The sequence below is a fragment of the Ahaetulla prasina genome, chromosome 2 (genome assembly GCF_028640845.1).
Source record: "Ahaetulla prasina isolate Xishuangbanna chromosome 2, ASM2864084v1, whole genome shotgun sequence".
NCBI lineage: Eukaryota > Metazoa > Chordata > Lepidosauria > Squamata > Colubridae > Ahaetulla > Ahaetulla prasina.
The window spans coordinates 303,604,667-303,628,417 of record NC_080540.1 but is presented as its reverse complement, the minus strand read 5'-3'; the positions used below and the strand labels follow the sequence as shown (position 1 = coordinate 303,628,417).

The following is a 23,751-nucleotide window of genomic DNA, read 5'->3' as shown; positions in this document are numbered from 1 at the left end:
AATAAAAATTCTATTCTATTCTATTCTATTTTATGAAAATGAAGCAAGGGCTCCCAACACAATCTCCAAAGTTTATAGCAGTGCACGGAAAGGAGTGGCAGAGCCTGTGAAGAGAGGGACCAACCTAGGATCCCTACATAGCCAGAAGTGAACTAAGCCCAACCTCCCTTGGATTTCCTTGAACCTTATCTAACTCCTAGCAGGTGCCAACCATCAGCTGAGAAGATTCCTGGACATGGCCATCATTAGCAATAAATCACTTTAATTGGACCTTCATGTGTGGGCCTGGTCTTTCGTGCCTAATGGGTTGGGAATGGCTCATTAAAGGGTAACTTAGATTTTGTCTTGATATCCACTAAACGTTTCTACCCATCTGAGAAAGGCGTCTTTTGCAAGCTGAATTGGGGGGGGGCAGGCCTTTGTCCAGGTGTGTCCACAGGATGGTCCAAAACATCAAAGCCACGCCAACACAATCGAAGCTCTGCCTGTGTTTTATGTGCAAGACATACTAAAAGACCATAAAGCTTTGATGGAGTGTATGGGATGCCATCTCAATTTTTTACAAAGGATGTGCCTCAGCTCGGCTCCCCTTCTTGCCCTGAAGGTGCTTAGTGGGAGCAGCTTCAGACTTTGGGGGGAGCTTTTCCCCACACATACAACTGGAAAAGCTCCCCCCCCACAGTCAATGGCGCAGGCTGGTAAGGCCTGTTATTAAGAACAGCCTGTTATTAAGAACACAAAGCCTGCAATTACTGCAGGTTCGAGCCCGGCCCAAGGTTGACTCAGCCTTCCATCCTTTATAAGGTAGGTAAAATGAGGACCCAGATTGTTGGGGGGGCAATAAGTTGACTTTGTAAAAAATATACAAATAGAATGAGACTATTGCCTTATACACTGTAAGCCGCCCTGAGTCTTCGGAGAAGGGCGGGGTATAAATGTAAACAACAAAAAAAAAAAACTCTGGATGGTGCCACCAGGCACCCAGTTCCTTCTGGTCACTCTGCTTTAAAGGCCCCGCTTGGGGCCACCACGACTGTTGGAGAGCCCAGGAGGAAAAAGATAACCAGGAGAAGCAAAGCAAGGGGGGGGGTGATGCCCCTTGCATGGGGTGCATCCTTCTGCCGGCCACTGGGACTGGCAAAGAAGGCTCTCAGAGCCTGGCTCCGGGGCCCTTCCAACTCTGCTTTGGCTTCCAGCTTGCCAGTCTCCTTCTGGCTCCCTGGGGAACCTCAGCTCCCGCTCTTGGGAAGCTAAGCAGGGCCTGGTCCATTGGATGGGAGACCACCAAGAAAACCCAAGGCCCGGGGAAATGAACAAAAAAGCTCTCCTGCAAGGACACCCGCGGCGTCCCTCGGTCGCAGGGAGGTTTTCCCTGCAGTTTCCAGGGTCGGCACCTCCCCGACCTTCGCGCTCTCCGAGACCAGGAGGGAGGCCAGCAGGCGGACGGCTTCCCCCACCCCGCCTAGCCGAATGAGAAGGAGCAGGGCACTACAATTCCCAGGATTCCTGCCGGAGCAGCCCGGCCACGCCCCTCTCCCCCGCCCCGCTGTCATCACGGACTTGCACGTGGAGGAGGCGTGGCCACCGCCGTCGCGCCCGCCCATTGGCCAGCGGGGGCTCCGGGGCTCGCCCGGAGAGCCAATGCGCGCGGGAGAGGGCGGGGCCTCGCGGGGCCCGGAAGCTGCTTCGGGGAAAGGGGGCGCCGCGCCTGCCGGACCCCTCAGTCTCCTCCCGCGGGAAGCCCCGGAGCCTCTGCCGGGAGGGCGGCGGAGCAGCAGCAGGAGGGCCCGGCCGGCAGGTAAGGCGTGGGCGCCGCTGCTCCCAGTCTGTGGAGGACGGGGCGCCTCTGTCCGGCCTTCCCCCGCACGGCCGCCTCGCCTCCCGCCCCGCTCAGTCCCCGGAGGGAGGTGCCGCCGCCGCCGCTACTTCCCCTCCGGAGCGCCCCGGGGGCTGCGTTGGGGAGGGCTGGGGTACCACGGGGGTGTCAGTGGGGAAGCAAATGAGAGGGGAGGGGTTGCCTGAGCAACCGTAAAAGGCGGGCAAGGGGAGGGAGGGAGGGAGGGTCGGTCGGTCTAAGCGAGGCCTGGTTGGGCCCACGAAGAAGGAAGGCCCGAAAGAAGCCCGGGAGAATTGCTTCCATGTTGTGCCCAGGAAAGCCCGGGAGCCCCCCCCCTCTTCTTTTCCTGACTCAGTTTCCCTGTTGGGGAATGGGGGCTCCGTTTGTCTGGGCTTTGATGGAGCCCCTCAGATACAAAGAAATAGGCGGGCGGGGTGGGGGGAGTGGGGGTTCAGGAGTTGCTAGTTGCCATGTCCAGTTCTCCAGGAGCTCTGTTGGAGCCACTCAGTGCCAAGGTGCTGCCCTGCCAGAAGGTGCCCGCCCGCCCGCCCTAGGTAGGGCCACAGATGCTCCGCTTTCCCTGGAGCTTCAGGAGTGCCAGGCAGGGAGTGGGGGAAGCCCTGCTTGCCAGCTCCTCCTTGGGCTGCCAGAGACCTCTGAGCGAGTCAGCGCATGGGGTGGGTGGGTGGGTGGGTGGGTGGGGGTGGCCGTGGCCATGTGAGTACTCTGTTTGGTTGGCCAGGCTCTCCAGGGTGTGTCTGAAGGGCCAAAGGATTCGTCTGCTGGCCACTGGGGCAGGTGGGGGTCAGCTTCTTCTCCAGGGAGACACGCCATCTTTGCCATGGTGGTCAGCAGGATAGTGGGATGCCAGGACCATCCATTTTGGAACACCTGGTGCAGGACTGTCACCCATGACGCTCCTGGAAAAAAAGGCCAAAGTGGGGGAGGGAAGTTGCTTGTTCAAGGTTGTTGGACGGCCAGCCTCTCCTCCCCCCCTCAAACCAGTCACAGCAGCTTTGGCTCCAGCACAGCTGCCCTCTAGCTCCCCCCATCCCTGTCATCATCCTTCCAGATGAGCAGGAGGGGGGAGGGGAGGGACCTGGCCTGAACTGGAGGCCTTTTAACAGCCTTGGGGGAGAGACATTGGCTCTGTGGCACAAAGCAAGCACTGACATGGGGGGGGGGTTTGCAGAAGGGCTAGGAGGTTCCTTTCCTTGGGGGTCCAGGGTGTTCCAAAGAGCCTGTGAATTCCTATCCCACTCCCCCCCCATCCGAGTCCTCATTCCCCATGGAGGAAAGGTTGCTGCAGCTTTTCTACCCTCTCTGGAGCCTGGTCTTCTCCTCCCCTCCCCCATTACCTGGCGGGCCCTGGCACCAGAGGCCACTGACCATCTGGGTGCCTGCAGCAGCCTGGAAGAAGCAGGGATAGAAGAGGGCAGTCAGGTCGCCCAGAGGGTTGTGTTGGCCCTCCTAGCCTCAGCCGGCAGGTTATGGGACCTTGGAGCTGAAGTTCTGGGGATCCAGAAGAGGAGAAGAGCCTCTTCCCTGAGAAGTCCCCCTCCCCACTTCTGCTCTGAAATGCCAGAAACTAAAATCGCCTTTGTGCAACTTTTGCAGGCTTCTGTTACGGGAAGTCTGGATTTGCACACACACACATGAACTTGCGTGTCTGCAGAAGGATATGAAAGGGTCCAGAGTGTGGCACACAACGCAACAGATCTGGGTACGGCTTGTCTTTCAGCCAAGTGGGGTATAATTAGCTCGGACAGGCATAGCTGTAACCTCTCCGTGTACATCTTTACAAGGAAGAAAAACGGTTTGGTTAATCTATCCCCTTGCCATGTGGCCTCGGAGCCCCTCTGAAAACTGCCTGTGAACTCTGAGCCGATAGGGAACCTGTGGGCAGTTAAGAGCAAAAATTAAATAAAATACAACTTTATCTCCTGCCCTATATAATTCTTTGTCACTGAAAAGTGAAAGTGGCCTTGGCATCTCCTAGCCTGGCACCTTGATTACCAGAGTCCGATGTCTTTCAGCCTTGGCCATGGAAGGTGGGGGCCGGGACTGGCGTAGTCTTTCTCGTAGGGTTAACTCAGAGTTTCGGCAACTTCCCCCCAAAAGGATGGAAGGAACAAGATTGCAAAGACAGGCAGGCAGGAGGAGGGGGTATGTCTTTTGGACCCTGGTGGGCTTCAGGCCAGGAAGGCCGCAGGGCCGAGGCGCAGGGTGGTTGTGGAGGAAATGCAGCTGACGAAACTTTGCACACTCTTCCTGCCTGAATTTGCACAATCCCCCAGTTGGAAATGTGGTTGGCCAGTTTGTGGCAACCAGGGGAATTCGGGGAACCCTGGGTCAGTGGGCATGCAAGCGCCTCCAGCCCCAGCTGCCGGAGGCGTGGGACCTTCCTGTGGTCCTTGGGCATTGTTCTCATTCCAAGCTGTGCCTTGAACCCCCACAGGCTGGGCTATCTCCCACCCTGACCCTGCGTCTGGGTGGGGTGGGGTGTCTTAAGGGTCCCAGTGGCAAGAACCTGCCAGAGGCCAGCCTGCCTCTGAGGAAGCGGGTGGGGTATCTAATAACTTGGTGTCCAAGGGGCTCTCAGATTTCAGGGTGCCCTGCAGCATGTGGGCATTCTTGCACAAGTGCCCCTTCCCAGCCACTGGGGTCTCCCCCCCCCAGCCCCGGACCCAGCTGTGGATGCCTCCAGTCCTTGGGCGGGGAAGGGCAGAACGGCTGCCTGCAGCTGCCCAAACAAAGGCAGGAGGGCAGTGCGCGGAGGCAGGGGAGGGGGAATCACTATGGCAACCCTGCTAGTTTGCAAGGACAAAAGCCTGGCAGGATGGCTGTGGGGAGGGGGCCCGGCCCCAGCCCCCGAGGTCACAGGGTTGTGACCACACGAGACGCCCCCGGCTCAGCTTCCCCTTGGGCTGCCCAGTTGGGGAGAGCCCCTCCTTCCCGGGGGCCCAAATGGGCTGCTGCTGGGTGGATTGTCTCCTGCCCCCCCCCCGGACCCCCCCCCTCGCAGGCTTGGCTCATGCGCAAGAGCGGCTGGGAGGAGGCAGCGCCCCTAGTCTCTGCGCCCCCCCCCCACCGCCAGTGTGCAGAGCGACAAAGCCCTCCGCCCGCCCCGAGTTCCGTAGAGAAGAATGCTGTGAGGATTTGCGCGCTCTCTGGGCTGGGGAGCATGGGGTCTGTAGTCCAACCCAGGAGCGGGGCGGTCGGGAAAGGGCGCGGAAACGGCTGGATTGCCTTCTGCTCGCGCGGGTCTCGCTCGTGGCCGGCTCGGCTAGTCCTGCAAAGCAGCGGCGCCCCCAGCAGGGCTGCCCGTCACCCCGAGGAGGAGAAGGAGGAGGAAAGCGGGGGCTACTCGCAGGGGCGCCGGGCACCTCCGACCGAGCGTGGGGCCGGGAGGCGGGCGAGGGGCGGTCCGGCGGGGCCGGGCATCGGCGGGCGGAGACGGGTCGGGGCCGGCAGCCAGACCCAGGCGGCCCTCCTCGATTCAGTTAGCTGGGCGGCCGGCGGGCGGCTGCGTGGCCATGCGAGCCAGGTGAGAGGCCGGGGAGAGGAGGTGGGGGCGGCGGCGGGTCGCGCCTGAATTGCCGGGGACTTTTCTTCGCCGCCAAAGTCCCCGGGCAGGCGGGGGAGGGGCGGCAGCAATCGAGCGGCCGGGGGCTTCTAAATAGGCGGCCGCGGGGGCTTGTGGGGAGGCCGGCCAGGTGGGCTGCTTGTCCTGCGGGCGGGGCCCCGGCTTGGCTACTGGACTGGAGCCTGGTGGGGGGCGGGCAAAGGGCCGGGGGGGGTCCTCTGGGCGGAGCCGAGCCTCCCCCCCTCTTGCGGCCCGCCTGACGTGGCCGGGGTCTGCGCGGGTTGCTGGGCTGGGGACCTCGCCAAGGGCTGGAACGCCCCCCGCCCCCCCCCAAGGCCCGAAGTCGGTATGCAGTGCAAAGAAGGAGGGGGCGGGGGGGGCCTTGGAGCTGCCATCTTCAATAGCCCGGCATTATCGCCCCCCCCCCTTTCCGTCGCCGGCCTCGGGAGAGCCTGCCGGACCCAGGCAGTAGCGGCTGGGATAGCTGAAGGGGGGGGGGCAGGGTTGCTTCCTCCTTTTCCCTCTGCAGCCTGGACTTCGGGCCCTTCGGGGGGAGAGGAAGGGCCGGCCAGGGTTGCAAGGCGCCTCCACCGGGCTGCTTGTCCTAAGTAATCCATTTGCTGCCCTCCCCTCCCCCCCCCCGTGGCAGCCCAACCCTTGGCACCTGCTGGGGGTGGGGGGCAGTCCCAGAGGGGCAGAGCTGCCAAGTGGGGTTGGGCGGTTGCTTGGCAACTGCCTTCCTGGGCCATCCCCTTAGCAGAAGAGGAGGGGTGTGAGCCCCATGGCCCCCAATCTTTACAGGTGCCACGGAGGAGAGTCGGCCCCCAATACCCCCACTGGAGGGATTCCTTTGAATAACTGCCCCAGAGGAGGAAGATCACAGCCAGGTGGGAGGGGAGGGCTCTAAGAGTACCAGTTCTTTCCCCCACACCCAGCAATTCTCCTTGCCCCTCTTTTAGGGACTGTCTAGATGCAGAGCCCCCTTGCCCCCCCCACTAGGGCCGGGCTTAGCTGAGCTGACCACCAGGCCCCCTCCCCCAGGCCTGGCCAGCCCTTTTCCCTGCTGGGGTCTCCTCATTCTTCGGGCGGATGGGGGCTGTGACATCATCAGTTCTTGCGGGGGAGGGATGGGGTGCCTGATCCACCTGCCTCTGTGCCCGTCTCCTCCTGTCCCCAGATGTGCTTTCTGCCCCTCGGTGCCCAGGCCCAGTGGGGACGGGGGCTTGTCATGCCTCAAGCCCCTCAGTCTGGCTCCCAGAAAGGGGGCCCCTCCTGGCACCTGCTGATGTTGGGAGCCGGCCGGTGGTTGAGGCCCAGCAGCTCCCTGCTTGTTCTGGAAGCGCTTGGCAAACCCTTTCCGCCTGTGGCATTCCTGGTGGCAGCCCAGCTGTAGGTGAGTCAGCTGGCAGGCAGGGAGGAGGCCCGGCTGGTACAGAAGCCTTGCGTCAGCAGGAACCGCCAGCCCTGCCCCCAGACGCTGGGCTGGGCAGAGAGGCCCTGGGCGGAAGCCTTGCCTTTGGTCTGGAGCAGCCGCTCCGGCGGTGCCCCTGTCCGGGCCACGCCAAGCCTAGCTCTGGGATATGGGAGGGGCCCTGCTGGGTTGGGACTGGGGAGGGGAGGGGAGGGGTCTGTCTCTGGGCCGGAGGAGCCTTTTCCTGCCCTGCTCCTGATGCTGCTGCCTGGCCAGAGCCTGGCCACTTAGCCTGGCTGCTGCCCCTGGCATGGACTGGACAGCTGGCAAACTCAGTTGCGGGGAAGGGGCTGGGGTTTCCCTCCCTCTGCAATTGGAAATGGGGCTGGGGGTGCCCTTGCCTGCTTTTTAGGCCTCAGATGCTGGAGGTGGGCAGGAAGGGGCTGCTTCCGCTGCAGCTGCCCTCTCAGGTACTCCTTCGTCTTTCGTGGCCTTTTTGGGCAGGGGGGGGGAGCCCAGTAGGGCTGCTGCTGGTCCGCTGATCTTGTGGTACGTTTCCTGGTTGGGTGCCTGATACATCACAGGCAAAGCCAGTTCCTTGTTTCATTTCTTTGGCAGAAGGAAATGAAAGGAGCGGCAATTTCTTTATTTTTCTGTATTTTATTTTATTTATTTATTAACTTTGCTTGCCATCCATCTCGCCACAAGGTGACCCTGTTTGCATACCCCTTGGAGACCTCCTTTCGTGGTTTTGGGCCTTCCATCATTGCATGGAGGCATCCGAGGGGATAACCTTTGTCTTCTTGCGTGACTTCAGGCTGAGCACTGAGTGTGACGAATGTTTGTCAGGGAAGTGCTTCTTTTCGGGGAAGGCCACACTCGCTGCCCAGCCTCTGGAGAGTCCTTTGCCCGTCTGGCTCTCCCATGGCCCAGTTGCCTACTGGGGAGGAGCCTTCATGGAAGAGCGGGCCCTCGGAAGACAGGATCCCTCTCGCCAAACACCCCTGGAGAGCTGAGCCTGGGAGCAGATCCCCATGCTTTCCTTGGCTCGTGTTCCTGCAGGTGGGATTCCTGGCTTCCCTTCTGGATCAGACCTGTCTGGGCGGCCGAGGCCACAGAATGACCTCCTGGAGGAGGTCATTCTTACCTCCTGGAAAGGAGGGAGAACAAGGTGGTCACTGGCATTACTTAAAGGTGATAAGGCACCCCTGGAAGGCCTGAAGGACCAGGTTGGGGATCGATCGCTGTGGAGAAAATCTATTTGTGTGGTCACTGAGTGGAATCCACTTGTTAGCACCTCAGTCGGTATGAATAAACTCCAAATACTTCTTGCCGATGGAAGCATTCGGAATATTTCTGCACCGATCGAGGAGAATATTTGTAGCTCAGGGTAGAATTTCTGTGGTCTCTTTATTGTGTCGTGAAGCCAAGATCTCGGTTTAATTTTTCAGAGAAGCCAAGAAATGGAAGGTGAAAACAAACATGGCTTCTGGCTGGCTTGTTAAAAGGGAAACAAGGGAGAATTCCAGGTTTTTGTTACTAGTTTCTGATACAAACAAAACATGGAAGAATCTCCCACTTTTAGCAACTTAGAAGGAGAAGGCTGGAGCAGCTGGTCCACAGTGGCCAATTCTGGTTCCCGTGGGGTGTGAGTGGATGCAGATAAAAGCAAGCAAGCAAGCAAGCGTGGAGGCCCTGAAGAACCTGGGTGTGGCCCCCAGCGCTCCCAGAAGTCTCCCATTAGCTTCTAGCTCTTCATGACCTGATGGGCTTCATTTCACTATGCGGCCATTGCTGCTGTGAGATCTTGCAGCTTCTGCTTGGATCTTTGGTGATGACATCTCACAGGCCATGGAGGGCATGATGGACCACGCCGTTCTTCTCAGGGAAAGCAAATGGACATAATCAAAACCTGGATTTTTTTTTCATTGTGCTAGGAGGAGGCAACCATTAAATATAAAGAATAACAGAATAATAGAGTTGGAATGGATCTTGGAGGTCCAACCTACTGCTCAGGCGGGTGATCCTATACCAATTCAGAGAAATGGCTGTCCAGCCTCTCCGTAAAGACCTCCAGTGTTGGAGCAGCCACAATTTCTGGAGGCAAGTTGTTCCACCGATTCATTGTTCTCACTGCCAGGAAATTTCTCCTTAGTTCTGGGTTGCTTCTCTCCTTGATTAGTTTCCATCCGTTGCTTCTTGTTCTACTCTCAGGTGCTTTGGAGAATAGCTTGACATCCCCCCCTCTTCTTTGGGGAAGCCCCTTAGAAATCACCTTATCGGTCTATCCTTAACTTGAGTTTGCCAAGTATAAAATCTGACAGAATAAAACCAATCTGCATCAAAGGCAAGTGTGATCCCACCCCTCACTCGGAGATAACGGGTGGTCCTTGCTCCCAAGGAAGGATTGCTCCTCCGCATCCGGTTGGCCTCTGTTGCTCCTCTTTTACCTGTGTGGCTCCCACGTCTTGTCCCTGGTGCCTTTGCTACTTCAGAGGGTGCTCTCGCAGCCCCCACCACCCCCTCTGCAAATCTTGTGAGACTCTGACGCTGCCCTTCTGCTTGTCATGTGCTCAGCTACTGCAGGGTCACGTGAGGACGAAGCTCCCAGCAGGGACAATCACCAGGCGATGCTGCCGCAGAGAAGACACAGACCCGGTGCCCGGGGTCTGGGGGGCACCCAGGCTGCAGGGGGTGGGGGTGGGGAGGGCTGGAGCTGCTTTTCTGTTCCAGCATTCCTGGCTCTGGACTTCCACATCTGTACACAAACCCCTTTGATTTCTGCCTCTGTTTTTCCTTCTCTTGTGCTGCGGAGGTATTTTTGAATTGGGGGGTGGGCTACATAAGTCTCTGCTGTTCTGTGGGGGGGGGGATTTGGATCGTCTGCGTGTTTCTGACCACCGTGGGCTGCTGCACCCCCCCCCATCTCCCGCTGAGCAAATGTTTCCCAGGGCCTTGTGCCTCTGCTGAGGAGGGCACTACCTCCCATCCGCCTGGGCTGCCCATCTGGGAATTGCTGTCCTCGCTCTCCCTGTGCCTGCCTGGAGGGCCCGAATGTGGGGGCGGCTGGGGGAGAAGCATGTTCCGCCTTCCTCTCGCTGGTAATGCGCTCGGGGCCAGCTGAGCACTGCTGGGGTTAAGCGAGGACACACACTCATCCCTGGGAGAATCAGGAGGACTAGAAATCCCAGCATGCACTGCTCTGCATCCTTGGAGAGGAGCAGGCTGGGAGGTGTAGTTTGCTGACTCGGTTAGCCTGTTAGCAGCAGAGTCTGGCTGCCTTTTGGCCGAGAGTGATGCTCTCCTCAGGGCTTGCGGAGGAGGCCGATCCAACAAGCGGGGAGGGAAGGGGAAGCCCTACCAGCCGCCTACCTGCTCTTTTTAGCACCCCCACCCCCCGAGGAAGGACAAGGGCTGTGGGGTGCTGTGCCGGAGCAGATATTTTCTTGAAGCAGAGTAATCCATAACACGTTTGTTAATTTATTTAATTGTTTAAAAATTAAAAATGATTCCTTAACCTTTGAATCGCCCAAGTGGGGGATGTTGATTCAAAGAGTTTGCTGGTTGCGCCTCAGCTTCCCCAGACGGTCAGCCCTCGCAGGGACTGCCATCGCTGGAGGGCACTGGGAAGGGAAGCTTAATCATTGAATGGGGATATCAGTCGGAAGAAATATCTAAGCTGCTCCATGCTTATTCTTTTTTAATCCTGATGAAATTCTTGGATTTCTTTTTCACACTGGTAGAATAAGGCCTGAAGTTTGCAAAGGCACCAATGCGTCTCATTCCGTAAGCAGACCCAAAAGGAAACTGCATGAATGCTGCATCAGGGGTTTCCTATTGGTCGATTCGAAAAGTTGCATTTGATTGGTCTCTTTGGTTTGGTTTACCTGGGAGAAGAATGGTTCCTTCTCCAAGACTCTCTGCTGTCCTTGCTGATTGCTGAGCCTTGGCAGAGCGAAGGGGCCCCCTGCACATCCTTCCTTACCTGGCCTTGACCTGCTGCCTGGTTGGGGTGGGGGAGGCGCTGTGGGCCAGGGCCAGAGGATTGGGCTTGGATCCAGCAGGTGCAGAGGAATCGTGAGATGCGGAGGGAAGTCTAGTGTGTCTTTTGCCCTTTTAAGGAGGCCTTGAAGCCTCTCTGGGAATGCCCGTCTTGCTGGTCCCTGGTGACCTCTTTCTGGTCGCTTCTCCTTGAATGGGGAGGGGGCTATACCTTTCAATTGCATGGAGCTCTTCTAAGATCGCTGTGGGCTCCTTACTATTTGGGTTAGGCCTGACCCAGAAAAATGGCACCAAATTAATTCCAGTTTAAAAAATGCTCAAAGCCCCACAGAGGGTCTGTGGGGCTGATCCTCTGGGACCAGGGATCTGGTGCTTCTGAGAATAACAGAATTGGAAGGGACCTCAGAGGTCTTCTAGTCCAGCCTCCTGCTCAAGCAGGAAACTCTATACATTTCAGACAAATGGCTGTCCGGTCTCTTCTTAAAAGCCTTCAGTGTGCCCCTACAACTTCTGGTGGTAAGTTGTTCCACTGGTTAATTGTCCTCACTATCATGAAATTTCTCCTTAGTTCTAGGTTGCTCCTGTCCTTGATTAGTTTTCCATCTGCTGCTTCTTGTCCTGCCTTGAGGAGAATAAGTTGAGCCCCTCCCGTCTGTGGCAGCCCCTCAAATATTGGAAGATTGTTGTCATGCCCGCCCTAGTTTTTCTTTTCATTTGACCAGACTTCCCCAATTCCTGCAATTGTGTTCCTGGCAACTGCAAGTTTGAGGAGGCTGCAGGGGCTCCCTGGATGGGGGGGGGGGCGATGCACTGAGTCTCTTTCCTCTGTGTAGCCAAGGGGTGTGTGGGTGTTGGTGGCTCCAGGGCCTCATCCTGCTGTTATCAGAGGGCAGCAGCTTGGGGAGGGCAACCCTTTGCACGGAGGGGGGGGGAAGAGATGTGGGCATCTTGGTTGTTTTTTGCAGTTCAGTTGCTTTCAGGTCCCTGGGACCCCCGAGGGGGGGGCAGGGTTTTACCAGGTGGCGTGTTGGCCCCTTTGGGGTCATGCCCAGCCATCGGTCTTGTTTGTCTGCCTTCTGGCAGCTTCATTATTGATGCTCTCAGGGAGCTGCCTGGATCTCCCCCCCCCCACTTTATCTGAGAGTCTTTATTCCTGCCTCAGCCCCTTTTCCTGTCGTCCTCTCTCCTTTTGCACTGGGGCAGCACAGCTGTGGGCAGAAGCTCCGGTTTCCTTTTTGAACATCAGCTCAGCTTTCTGTCTTTTCTTCAGCCCCTCAGGTGACTCTCGCCTCCAGCACCCCTGAGAGGGTCTCCCAGCAGCCGTCCAGTCCTTTTCACCCCCTGGTGCTCTCTGCACTTCCTTTGCCCTCAGCTGCCCAGGTCCTGCTCTGGGGGCCCCCGAATGGGACAACTCGCTGCGAGACCATTCCACCCCACCCGGGATAAGTCAGCGCCATAAATGTTACCCGCCACTGTTTCTTTGATCTTACTTTCACCGACAAAAAATGGAAATAATGTCAAACGGGTGGATAACATTGATTGCATTGAGTCGTCTCGCAGCGAAGTTGTCCTGAGGCGAGTTGGCCATTGGCAATGTTGGCAACCGCCCAAATCCCCCAGTGGACGCAGCACAGCAGAGAGAAAGAGCTGGGCAGCTGCACAAAACACCTCGACTTGCACTGTGGCTGCAGCATTGATTCTCCATCAGTTAAAAAATGATGAGAACTCACAACTTAGCTGCTCTGGACAGGTTGTGGCGAGGAGGAATGACGATGGTGATGATGATGATGATGATGATGATGATGATGGGCTCCCTTCCCTGCCATCTTCCCCCAGCTCAATCAGAGATGCATGCAGGTCCTTGGAAGAAGCAGGGCTGGAGGAGGCTCAGAGGGCGGTAGTGTCCCTCTTCCTGCTGTGGGGCAGTCTGGAGATGACTTGCCCTCCAAGGAAACTTGGGAAGTCCTTGCCCCTCCCCCCAGCTTTGGCCTCCCCTGCCTGCCCCCCACCCATTCTCTTGTGGCCTGGCTGATTTACATACTGGGCTGCCATTGGCTGTCTCTGCCCAGGGGAGGTGTAGGGGGTGGGGTGTCATGGTGACCTGGGCAGAATGGGGAAGGTAAAACCCGGAGCAGCCTCTCGGGTGGTCTCCTCCCCTGAGTCCTTACCCTGGAATTGCACCAGCAGCTGGCCTGGGTAACCTTTGGGGGTGTGTGGGTGGGGGGAGCCAGGCGAGAGCCCTGTGCTGGAAGATGCTCAAGCGGCAGCTCCTTTTGCCCTTTGGCTCCCATTTTGGAAAACTGGCTGGCATTGATGGTGGTTTGCTTGTGGTCCCCAGGTTGGCCTAGAGCAGGGCTGTCATTGTTGAGATTTGTGGACTTCAACTGCCAGAATGCCTCAACCTGGTCCCAGAATTCCTGAATTCTGGGAGTTGGAGTCCACAAGTCTTCAAGTGGCCAAGTTTGGAGATTCCTGTTCTGGAGGAGCGGACACCCCCCTTCCCTCCCCCCCCCGGTGGATTGGATCCAGGGCCTGGCCTTTGGGCCTCATGTTCCGTCTGGGGTCTCTTTGCAGCCCAGGGCTCTTTAACCAGGGATTATGGACGGGGGGCTTCTGGAGTTCAGGCGCACCCAGGGCTTTTGTAAGAGCCCCCTCCTCTCTTGCTCCCATTTGAAAGTGGGTGGGTTGCACCTTTGGGGGCCTTGCTTTGGCCCAAAGCCAAATAGTCCCAGGACCCCTGCCGAAAAACTCTTCTCCTCCCTCTCCTTTACCCTGTTGGGATGGGACAGTGGTGGGGGTTGGACCCACCGTTCCAGCTCATCCCCAAGGTGAGGGGGGTCTTAAGCAAACTTTGCAGCAAAACCCATCAACGCTGTTTGTTGTGTCTAATCCTGGCCAAAGGAGCCCCTGTCCCTTGCTTGCCGGGTCCAGGTGAGGCCTGCCATGCCCCTGGGGTGGCTTGAGACTGGGGCGGGGCTGCTGCCAGGGTCCCCTTTGCAGGGAGCCTGCCTTTTCCTGCTCTGCAACAAGCTGCCCCTTCCCTCCCTCTGTCCCTGCAGCTCCCCTTGGCTTTTCCTGATGCCCCCCCCCACTGCTCCCCTCTCTTCCAGCGCAGTCTGAGCACCTACTGCCCCATGCCCTTTTGTGGCTGGCATGGGCCTCTGCAGGGGGAGGAGGTTGGAGGACTTTGCTCCAAGGGGACCCCTTCTGTCCTGGGGTGCTGTGGGGCCAAGGCTGGCTGTGGCTTGCCTTCCTTGCTCTGGTACAGTTTTGGCAGAATGTGCCCCCCTCCCATGGTGGGAGGGGGCTTCTCTCCTTCCACCAACAGTTCTTGCTCTGGCTCTTTTGCAGGTACTGCTTTGACACATTCCCCAACCCCCACCCCGACTTGCAGCAATCCTGCTGTCAAAGCTGGGAAGGAGAGGGCCTCGAATTGGGTGGGGCTTCCCCCCCCTGCGTCTGCCAACCTGTCTTGTGGGAAGTCGGGCCCTGGCTGGTTGCCAGTCTGTGCCCATGCCCATGGGGCTTTGAGGCTGCCGGTCCTTGATTCTGATGGAGTTGTCTGGACAAACCCTTGTGTGTGTAGGGAGGGTGTTTTCTTGTGGGGGGGGCAATTAGAAGAGAGCCCACCCAGAGGAGAAGAGGTGCTAGTCTGGCTGTCCTCCCTCCCTCCTTGCAGGGATGATGAGGCCGGGGGGGTGGGGGGTGGGCGGAGGACCTTGGCATTTAAATCAGGAGTCCAAACTTGGCAGCTTTAAGGTTTGTGGACTTCCAGAATTCCCAGCCATCCATGTTGAAGTTGGGAAATCCCTGAGGCAGATGAGACCCATTTGGCTGTTTCCCAGGTGAAGCATAGCCACCATTTTACATATGAATGTCTTTCTCCCCCCCCCCCCCCCATTGAAGAAATCCTTCCTTGCTGAAGCCACAGGTGGACACATTTATGGATTGACCAGAGAATCCTTTTCTCCTTTGAAAAGTCCCTGGTCACCCCCTCCTCATTAAGGAGGTCCAGAGGCCCCACCTCTTCTCTTCCTCCCTTGCCTGCCAGGAGGGTCTCTGGCTTCCACACCTGGACCCACCCCTCCCTTCCTCCTGAGGAGGTTACAGGTGGCCTTTCGCTCCTCTCTCCCCAGGGCTGCTGCCCAGTTGCTTCGTTGGCCTGGGGGGACGTTGTGGTGGTCTGCGTACAGAACCGAGCCGAAGCCCGTGATGGTGGGAGCCATCCCCCGGCAGCCGCGCCGCTTCTGGGGAGTGCCAGGGTGGCAGGTGTCCCCAGCCAGCTTCATCAGTCACCGTCGGCTGCTGCAGCAGGAGAACACGCCAGCCAGGGGACGGGACCCCATGCAGTGGGGTGAGTGGGCAGCTTCGGGGGAGAAAACTGAGTGGTGCTGTAGACCTTGCAATGGGGCTGGAGCGTCAGGAAAGCCTTGGGCCCTCGGCTTCTGAGCACTTGAAGAAGGAAGAGACACACGCACACACACCTCATTTGGCTCACAGGGCCCCAGAATTGGCCTGCAGCTGAGAGAGGCTGCCTGGATGGAGGAAGAATCCGTGGGCCTGGGGCTGTCCCTTGGAGGGCGGTGTGGGGACTCCTGCTTGAGGCCTGGAGAGGCACCTTTGGGGGGAGGGGGATTGCTCAACCCCGCCCTCCCTCTTCTTTCAGATGTGGCTGTGCAGCCCACTTCCTAGCAGGGGACTCGGCCAGGCGCCCTGACCACGCGGCACTTTAGCACCTGTCCTCCCCCTCAGCCCCATGAGGCACCTCAGTGCTGAGCCTGGACTCCCCCACGAGCAGAGAAGAGGCCTGAGCCAGGAGCAGCAGCAGCAGCAGCAGGAAGATGAGGAGGAGGAGGAGGAGGAAGAGGAAGAAGAGCAGCAGCAGCAGCAACAGCCCTGGAAGCACCATGGCCTCCAGATGGGCTGCGGTCCACCAGAGCTGGGCAGCCAGAAGGTCTACCAGGTCTCCATCTTTTCTCCCCGGGGCAGCGGCTCTGCCCTCCCACAGCAGAGGGGCCCCCGACGGCAGCCCATCAAGCGGACCTGCCCAGAGCCCCGATGGGTGGCCGAGGGCGGCGAGTGGGATGCCAAGAGGGGTCACTGGGGGACGGAGGAGGAGGAGGAGGCCATCGAGGACGGGCTCTTGGTGGATGGGCTGGCCCTGGGGGGTGCCGCCCAGCACTTCTCCCATAGTGGCCTGCAAGTCGTAGAGCACCGGCAGGAGGTCAGTCCCGGCCAGTGTGGAGGCTGGGAGCCCAGAGCTGCTGAGGGCCGGGAGGCGGCCCTGCCGCTGCCTGGCAGGCTCTGTACCAATTTGCACACGAGAGACTTGGCCCCCGGCTTGCGGGGGGAGCAGCCCGCCATGGACTCCAGGCCAGAAGAGAACGGGGGGCCCCGTTTCCCACACGATCACGATTTGCACAGCCCTGCACCCCCATCCCCCTCGCCAGGGCAGCCGTCCCCGGAGGCCCAGGCACCCAACACTCCACCCGAGGCCCCCAGCCTCAGCGCCAACGGGCTCTGCTCGGCCGAGAAGACGCCCTGCTCCAGCGGCCAGCTCTCGGGAGGTGGCCCTGCCAGCTGCCCGGCCAAGAGGAAGCTGCTGCCCTCGGGTGAAGGGAGGGCAGCCACCGGCCTGGAGGAAGAGAGCCTTCTACCAGCACGCAAAAAGAGGGCCCTGCATTCTCCCACCGTGCCAGCCTCCTGCCGCAGCACCGATGCCAAGGGTGCCCCTTTCTGGAACCATCTTCTTCCCGCAGCCAAGGTGAGGAACTGGGCCCAGAAAGGGCTGACAGTAGATCTGGGGCTGAGGAGCTGGGGTCCGGGCAAAGAACTGCCTTTCTGTTAGTGGCAGAGCCCCGAGCTCTGGCACACCCTGTCGTCCTGCAAAGGAGCCTGACTTAGAGCTGAGAAGGGCTGTCCCACTCCCCCCATGCTCATTGCAAGTGGCAGAAGCACTTTGGGTAAATCCTGCTAGGTCAGCGGTCCCCAACCTTTCCGGCTTGGGAGAACCAGGGGAGGGGGGCCAGAAGGATGGTTCCATGCAAGGGGCAAGCCCCCACATGGGCATGCATAGCTCCATTGGTGCAAGTGGTGGGTGAACATCTGTTGTTTGCGCAAACAGCTGCATGTGCACACACGCTTGGGAGGACTCGTGTGCTAGATGTCTCTCTCTCTGTCCTGGAAGGAAAGGAAGCCTCCCCTCCGCCCCCAGCTCCATTTCACCCTGCCTCTCTGCTCTTTCTCCCCTTCTGCGTGGGGTGAATCTCTGGGTTCTCTCCTGAGTGGGGCAGGCATCTTCAGGAGGAGGCCTGGCCTTCTGTTTCCATATCTACTGCATTTCTACCCCACTGCAACCTAATTGGCCGTTAACACACCCCTGTGCAATTAAAAAGTGCAAATTAAAAAATAGGAACTTTAAAGTATAGTAGAAAAAAATTGTAATGGGAGGGTTCTGTTTTAAGTTAGGGAGAGGGAGGCGTAACTGCACTGGTGGGGTTAGTGGAGGACTGGCACTGCCACCCAATGGGCATCTTTTATCTTTGGCCTCTCCCGCCGCCTCACGGTGGGGACCCCTGACTGCTTTTCCCAGAACAATTCTGGCTGCAGAATGTGGCCCGGAGTATAACGGGTGCCAGAGACGGCTTCATAGGCTGCTTGGTAGCTGAATTCCCGTCCCTGGGTGTCAGCAGTGCTCAGGTTACTGCATGCCCAGTTTGGGTGATCTGGGCCAAAAGAGGCTGCCCCAGAATAGCCCGTGTAGGAGAAGGAGTGGCAGAACCTGGGGCCGGAGTGAAAAGAGGAATCCGCCTAGAAGCCCTACCTAGTTACAAGCAGACTCAAGTCCAACCCCCTGAATCTCCCGCTGACCCTGCATTGAGAATATTCCTATGCAGGGGCTTTAGCAATAAATCTGCTTAACTGAGCCTTCATGTTTGGGCCTGACAAGCAGCCAGGGCTGCAGTGGGTGCTCTGTTCTCAAGAGACCACCTGAGTTGAGGTTCCCACTCAAGCAGCTGGAGAGGCCCATTCCAAAGCCCATTCCTCTTCTCCACGGCTTCCTAGTGGCCCTCCTGAGCCAGCCCTGCTGTGGGAAGAGGAGAAGTTTCAGATATCCCAAAGACCTTGGAGGGGGGGAAGGGGGGAGCTGAGGCTAATTGCTCCTGGGGAAGGTAAATTCAGTGTTTCTCGACCTGGGCCGCTTGAAATTTCCCAGACAACAGGTGGGCCAGGGAATTCTGGGAGTTGAAGTTCAAGAGCCTTCAAGCGGCTGAGGTTGAGAAACTGGACTTCCATCAGAGCAGCTGTGAGGCGTCTCCATCGGCAGCTGCTGCTGCTGCTGGAAAACTGGGTGGGTAGGGCTGCCTTCTGCTGAAAAGCAGCCTCCTTTCTAGTGCTTGACTGGCTTCCAAGGGGTGGCCCGTGCAAAATGCTGTGTGGGTGCTCTCTCTCTCTCTCTCTTCCTCGCCTCTAAACGGGGCGATGGAGCTGTCAGCGCCCAGCTGCTCCAAGGAGGAAGACAATTTGCTCCGGAGAGGGTCCTGGATTGGAGGCAGGGGGCTTGGGGGGAGCTGTGGGATCTGACCTCCCCTTTCGGTCTCCCTGGTGCAGGGCTCAGCAAGCAGCAGAACTGGCACTTCTCAGTTGAAACCGGGGCTGCACCTCAAACCGTGAGTCCCCCCCTCCCCCTTTTGATACAGGGAGCCCACAGCAGCCTCAGACCATGCAGCCAGGTGGGACGGCCACGGGGCCTGTCCACGGAGTTCCCCAAGGCTACACGTGTGGCCGAGTCCCAGGCCATCTCTGCCCCCAGCGCCCCACGCCCAGCAGGGGTCAAGAGGGGCTGGAGGAGGCCCCCCTGGAGTGAAACTTCCCTTCTGCCCCAAGCAGGAGGAGGCAGCTGCGCAGCAGCCCTGGAAGGGCTCTCGTGGGCAGGCGGCCCCCCACCACCTCCACCAGCCACGCCCTTCTGGGGAACTTTGAGGTAACCGTGGGGCTGGGGAGGCCTGACCTGCCACCCACCTGCGGGGCCACTAATGTCCCCCATGAATGCGAAGCTGTGGGGCGGCTGCCTCCTTTCTACTGAGGGGGCTGATCTGAGAAAGGCTTGGTCCTCATGGGGACATGGGGGAGGGGAGGTCCCGGTCAAGCCCCCCTCTCCTGAGAATGCCCCCCTCCCTCCCTCCCTCCCGGCAGGAGTCGATGCTGAAGGGGCGTTTCCCGCCCTCTGGCCGGATCGGAGGCTTCACTGCAGAGATTGGGGCCAGCGGATCCTACTGCCCGCAGCATGCCACCCTGCCTGTGGAGGTCACCTACTTCGACATAGCTGAGCACAACGCCCCCTCCCCGTTTCTGGTAAGAGACTGCAGGGGGGGGGGAACGGCAGTGGCCTCTCCTGCCAGCCTTTGAGATCCCGCAGGGAAGGAGGCTGTGCTGGGGGCTAGCCCAGGGAAGCCACTCTGCTGTAGGAACACCCCACTCAAGATGGGCTTCCTCCCAGCCCCCCCCCCCGATTCCACCAGCAAGGGGCTCCCCAAATGAATTTCACCTGGCAACCAGCCACTCCCCCCCCCTTTTTAACATTGTTCTGATGCCGCCTTTGTGCCGCAGGGAGTCATTGACTTGGAAGCCTTGGGAAAGAAGGGGTACAGCATCCCCAGAACGGGCACCATCCAAGTGGTGAGTGGTGTCGAGAGGAATGGAGGGGAATCTGACTTGTGGGGAGCAGACTGGGGGCTGGAGACAGCCTGGCTCTCTTCTCCCTCCTCCCCTCCCCCTCATCTCCTGCCCTAAAGCAGAGAGAGGGGTGGAGACAGAAGGTATGGAAGGGGGAGTCTGGGCGAATAGGCCCACTCCTGACCTGCCTCTGTCTGCAATACCCGCCAGCAGCTTCTGGCTTTCCGTCTCTCCCTCCCCACTGACCCCCCTCCCGTTTCAGACCTTATTCAACCCCAATAAGACGGTGGTCAAGATGTTCCTGGTGACCTACGACTTCCATGACATGCCCGCCAACCACGTTACCTTCCTGCGCCATCGCATCTTCCTGGTGCCAGTGGGGGAGGGGGAGGCCTCCGTCTCGGATCTCGCAGGGCAGGCCAAGAGGGTCCTCTGCTACCTGATGCACCTGAGGTGAGTGAGGGCAGGGGAGCTGCGGGTGGGGGGGGTGGGGGGGCGTCTGGGCTTCCCTGAGGGCCTGAACCTTCTGGGCTCTTCCTCATGGCGTCCCTGCTGCCCGACAGCAGTCACTGGCCCCGCCTTGGGCACAATGCTGGCAAATGCAGCCTCTTTTGTAAGTTGCTCAGAGAATGGGAGGGATGGATTGGTGGATTCCACTGGATTTGTTTCAAACCCCCCACCCCCCCATCCCCCCACTGCGGGCCACCAGGAAAACACCCCAAATCCTCTCCTAGATGTGGGCTGGAGTGCGGGGAGGCAGGAGGCAGAGAGAGGGACCTATATCAGCCCCCGTTCTGGGTTGGTGCAGCTGCCTTCAGAGGTGGCTTCAAACACCAGCAGTGAGCCAGCCTCCTCCTGCGCAGTGGTTCAGTGCTGTTTGACTGATTTGGGGCTCCTTTGCAGCTGCACAGAGATCTGTGCCACACACCTGAGCTGGTTGTTGAACTTATTTTGGATGTGGTTTAGCACCATTTTGGAACAAGCTGCTCAAGAGTCCTTGGATACGAGATGGGCAACAAATAAAATTTCATAAATAAACTAGTAAATAAATAAATAAAATTAGCCTGAACCACACTTGTTGGGCCCAGGGACTGTGGGGGAGGGGTGGGGGCTTCCCTGTGCAGGCTCATTTGGGTCTCCTTGTGAGGGATCAGCTCAGAGGCCTGGTTGGTAAAGGGGAGAAGTCCAGTCTGGGAGGATTGGGCTCTTCTGCTGTCCAGAGCAGAGTGGGCCCAAAGAGGAGGGGACAGTCCACCCCTTGGACAAACCTGCTCTGTTTTTTCCTTTCTGAGTCTGGCCTCAGAGTTGCATAAACCAGCCAATTGCGTTATATCCAATGAACCAGGATTAATTGTGGTTCAGAATGACAAGGGTCTTTTTAGGGCCTCGTCCCTTTTTATTGCTCTCTGCACATGAACAGGCGACGGGGGAATAGTTATTTCCCTTGTGTGTGATTGTGAGTTTCCCTCACTGGGGTTTTTCAGGCAGCAACTGGATACAGTAATTTGGCCCTTGGCCTGGCCTGCTGACCTCTGCCCCTTGGCAGCTCTGGTCCCCCTGCTTGGGAAGGCATTGGCCCTTCTATACAGGTAGTCCTTGACTTATGACCACAGCTGAGCCCAAAACCTTTGCCCTATTTTATGCCATTTCTTGCCACAATTGTTAAGTAAATCACTGCCATTGCTAAGGTACTAACACAGTCCTTAAGTGAATCTGGCTTCCTCATTGACTTTGCTTGTCAGAAGGTCTCCAAAGGGAATTACAGGATCCTGTCATAAAGTCAGCTGCCAAGTGTCTGAATTTCGATCACGTGACCCTGGGATGCTGCAATGGTCATAAGTGTGAAAAAAGTCACTTTTCTCAGTGCTGTTGCAACTTTGAATGGTCACTAAATGAACTGTTGTAAGTTGAGGACTACGGAGAATTGTGCTGGCTGCTCCCCTCCCTCCCCAATTGCAGCCAAAGGTGCCCTGGTTCCCAGACGGACCCCCTGGCCTTCCGAAGCAGCAGACTTTGATTTCCCCAGGCCCCCCGTGAAGAGCCTCTTGCTTCCCTTCCCAGGTTCCACAGTTCGAAGTCGGGGAAGATCTACCTGCATGACAACATCCGGCTGCTCTTCTCGCGCAAGTCGATTGAGATGGACTCTGGGATCCCTTATGAGCTGAAGTCTTTCACGGAACTGCCGCGCAACCCCTGCTACTCCCCCCGGGCTTGAAGGAGGGGGCGGGAGAGCAGCACTTTGCCCAAGCCGAGGAGGGGCAGGGGGCTGCAGATGCTTTCCTGCAGCGGTCGGTCACCACTCGGAGCCATGCCTGGCCCAGAGCTGCGTTTTACTCATTGGATCCAGCCCAGCCGGGATCACAAATGCAGCACATCTCAACCTCTAGTTTTGGTGGCTGGTACAATTCTGTGCAAGAGGTGGGGGAGAAGGGGAAGCAGAAGGGGGCAGGTGTTGCCATGAGGGATGGGCTCCTGCTCCTGGCTTTGGTAGGCAGGTAAAGTGCATAGGTCTTTGGGCCATTCAGACGCATGTACAGAACTGGGGGATGGCCTTTTCCTCCAGGGACTTCGCCAGGGAGGTGCTCTTTTTAGGGATCAAGCTGGCCCACCAGGCAGGAGAGGGTTTGGAGCCCATCCAAACTAGTTTAAGGGAAGGGAGTTGAAGGCAGCATAACTGCTCCCCTTTCCCAGGAAGCCTTGAAAGCTGTAACTCTTCCAGGAGAAGGGGTGTCTTTCCTCCTGGCTGCTGCTTCAGGCTCCCTCCTCCTCCCCTGGGGCAGCTGTACAAGACCAGGCCCTAGGGTCACTTAGAGAGGCTCATGCTGGCCTCTCAGTCCCCAGCTCTGGTCCACACACTATGTGTGTGTGCATGTGTGTGTGACCAAAAGAGGATTTAGACAGTTGATCTTTGGAGGTACGAGGCAGGGTTTGTGAATCAGTGTAAGTTTTTGCTTTGTCTGTGACCTGAACTATCACCACCCCTGTAGGTCCTTCTACTGAGGGCACCAACCAAGCTGGAGATGGTAAGGCAGGAGGAGCTGTTTGAGGGGTCTCTGGATAGTTTTGAGTCTGTCTCAGTTTGAGCTGCACCAGTTTAGAAGAGAGAAAGCCTTGCTGTGAAGCCCAGGCGTCTTTGGGGGCAGTTCTGCTCCCTGTCCCCCCAAACATTATTTTCCCCTGGTATCATTTTGGTTTGGGTTGCATCGCCTACGTTGTTCTCTCAAGAGGGAGCAGGTGTGATGAAAGGGGCTACAATTACAGAGACTTGAAAATATTTATATTTAAAAGGAAAGAAAGAGAGACAGGAAGAAATGTATGGAATACTTTCTCCCTTCTCTTTCCTTTTTTTGGAACAGAAAAAAAACCCTATAAATGTGTGTTTGGAAAAAGTGTCTGTCTGCCTTAATATTTTCAAAAGGGTCTGACCCCACTGAATGGGGGAGGGGGCCTGAAATGAGGCAGTTGTGCAGGTTGGGGCTGTTGGGTGACCTGATTTGGGGATGGACGGACATATTTCAATTGGAGGACAGTGGCAACTGACACATGACAGATTCACTGAACAATTAACACTTTTACTGGCCTTAAGGAAGGCTCATTCTCTACAACAGCAGGAGTTGAGCCAGAATGGCTAGTGTGGGGACGAAAGTGCCAAGCAATAAGATTTGCAGCTGGATGATTAGTCTTGCCCCCCCCCCATGCTGGAGGCTTCTGGCTGTGCTGCATCAAACTGCTCCCCAGATGAGAAACAGCTGGAGAGGAGAGAATAGAACAGAACAGAATAGAATAGAATAGAATTTTCATTGGCCAAGTGTGATTGGACACACAAGGAATTTGTCTTGGTGCATACGCTCTCAATGTACATAAAAGAAAAGATAAGTTCATCAAGAGTCCTGCAGTGTTAAAATGCAGTATTGCAGGCTAACTCTGCATTCCCAGATGCATGATCAGCTCAAAGTTGACTCAGCCTTCCATCCTTCCAAGGTCAGTAAGAGGACGACCCAGATTGTGGGAGGCCACATCTGGACTCTAAACTGCTCAGAGGGCTGTAAAGCACTGTGAAGTGGTGTATAAGTCTAAGACGGGGCTACTGCTATTCCCCTGGAGATCTCAGGAAATTGCTGATGTGATGGCAACCCAAGTTAATTAAGCCCAGGAAAACTTTACAGCACTCTGGGCAATTTACAAGAACCCTGGTGACACAGTGGTTAGAATGCAATATTGCAAGCTAACTCGCTGCTC

General features: G+C 57.7%; 1 protein-coding gene across 7 annotated transcripts; it reads left to right on the top strand.

The window, feature by feature from the left end:
* The first annotated feature begins 1,662 nt into the window (after positions 1-1,662).
* On the top strand, positions 1,663-22,897 carry ATOSB (atos homolog B). Of its 7 annotated transcripts, XM_058172470.1 has the most exons (10): positions 1,663-1,798; positions 3,455-3,560; positions 14,973-15,190; positions 15,503-16,600; positions 18,448-18,506; positions 18,724-18,820; positions 19,033-19,191; positions 19,447-19,515; positions 19,775-19,965; positions 21,574-22,897. In XM_058172470.1, the coding sequence occupies exons 4-10, from the start codon at positions 15,593-15,595 to the stop codon at positions 21,725-21,727; spliced, it is 1,737 nt and encodes a 578-aa protein (XP_058028453.1). In that variant the 5' UTR covers positions 1,663-1,798; positions 3,455-3,560; positions 14,973-15,190; positions 15,503-15,592; the 3' UTR covers positions 21,728-22,897. The 7 variants fall into 7 exon arrangements, with proteins under 7 accessions (XP_058028453.1, XP_058028455.1, XP_058028451.1 ...); XM_058172472.1 differs by lacking the exon at positions 3,455-3,560 and having other exon boundaries at positions 18,727-18,820; XM_058172468.1 differs by lacking the exon at positions 3,455-3,560.
* The last annotated feature ends 854 nt before the right edge of the window (positions 22,898-23,751 follow it).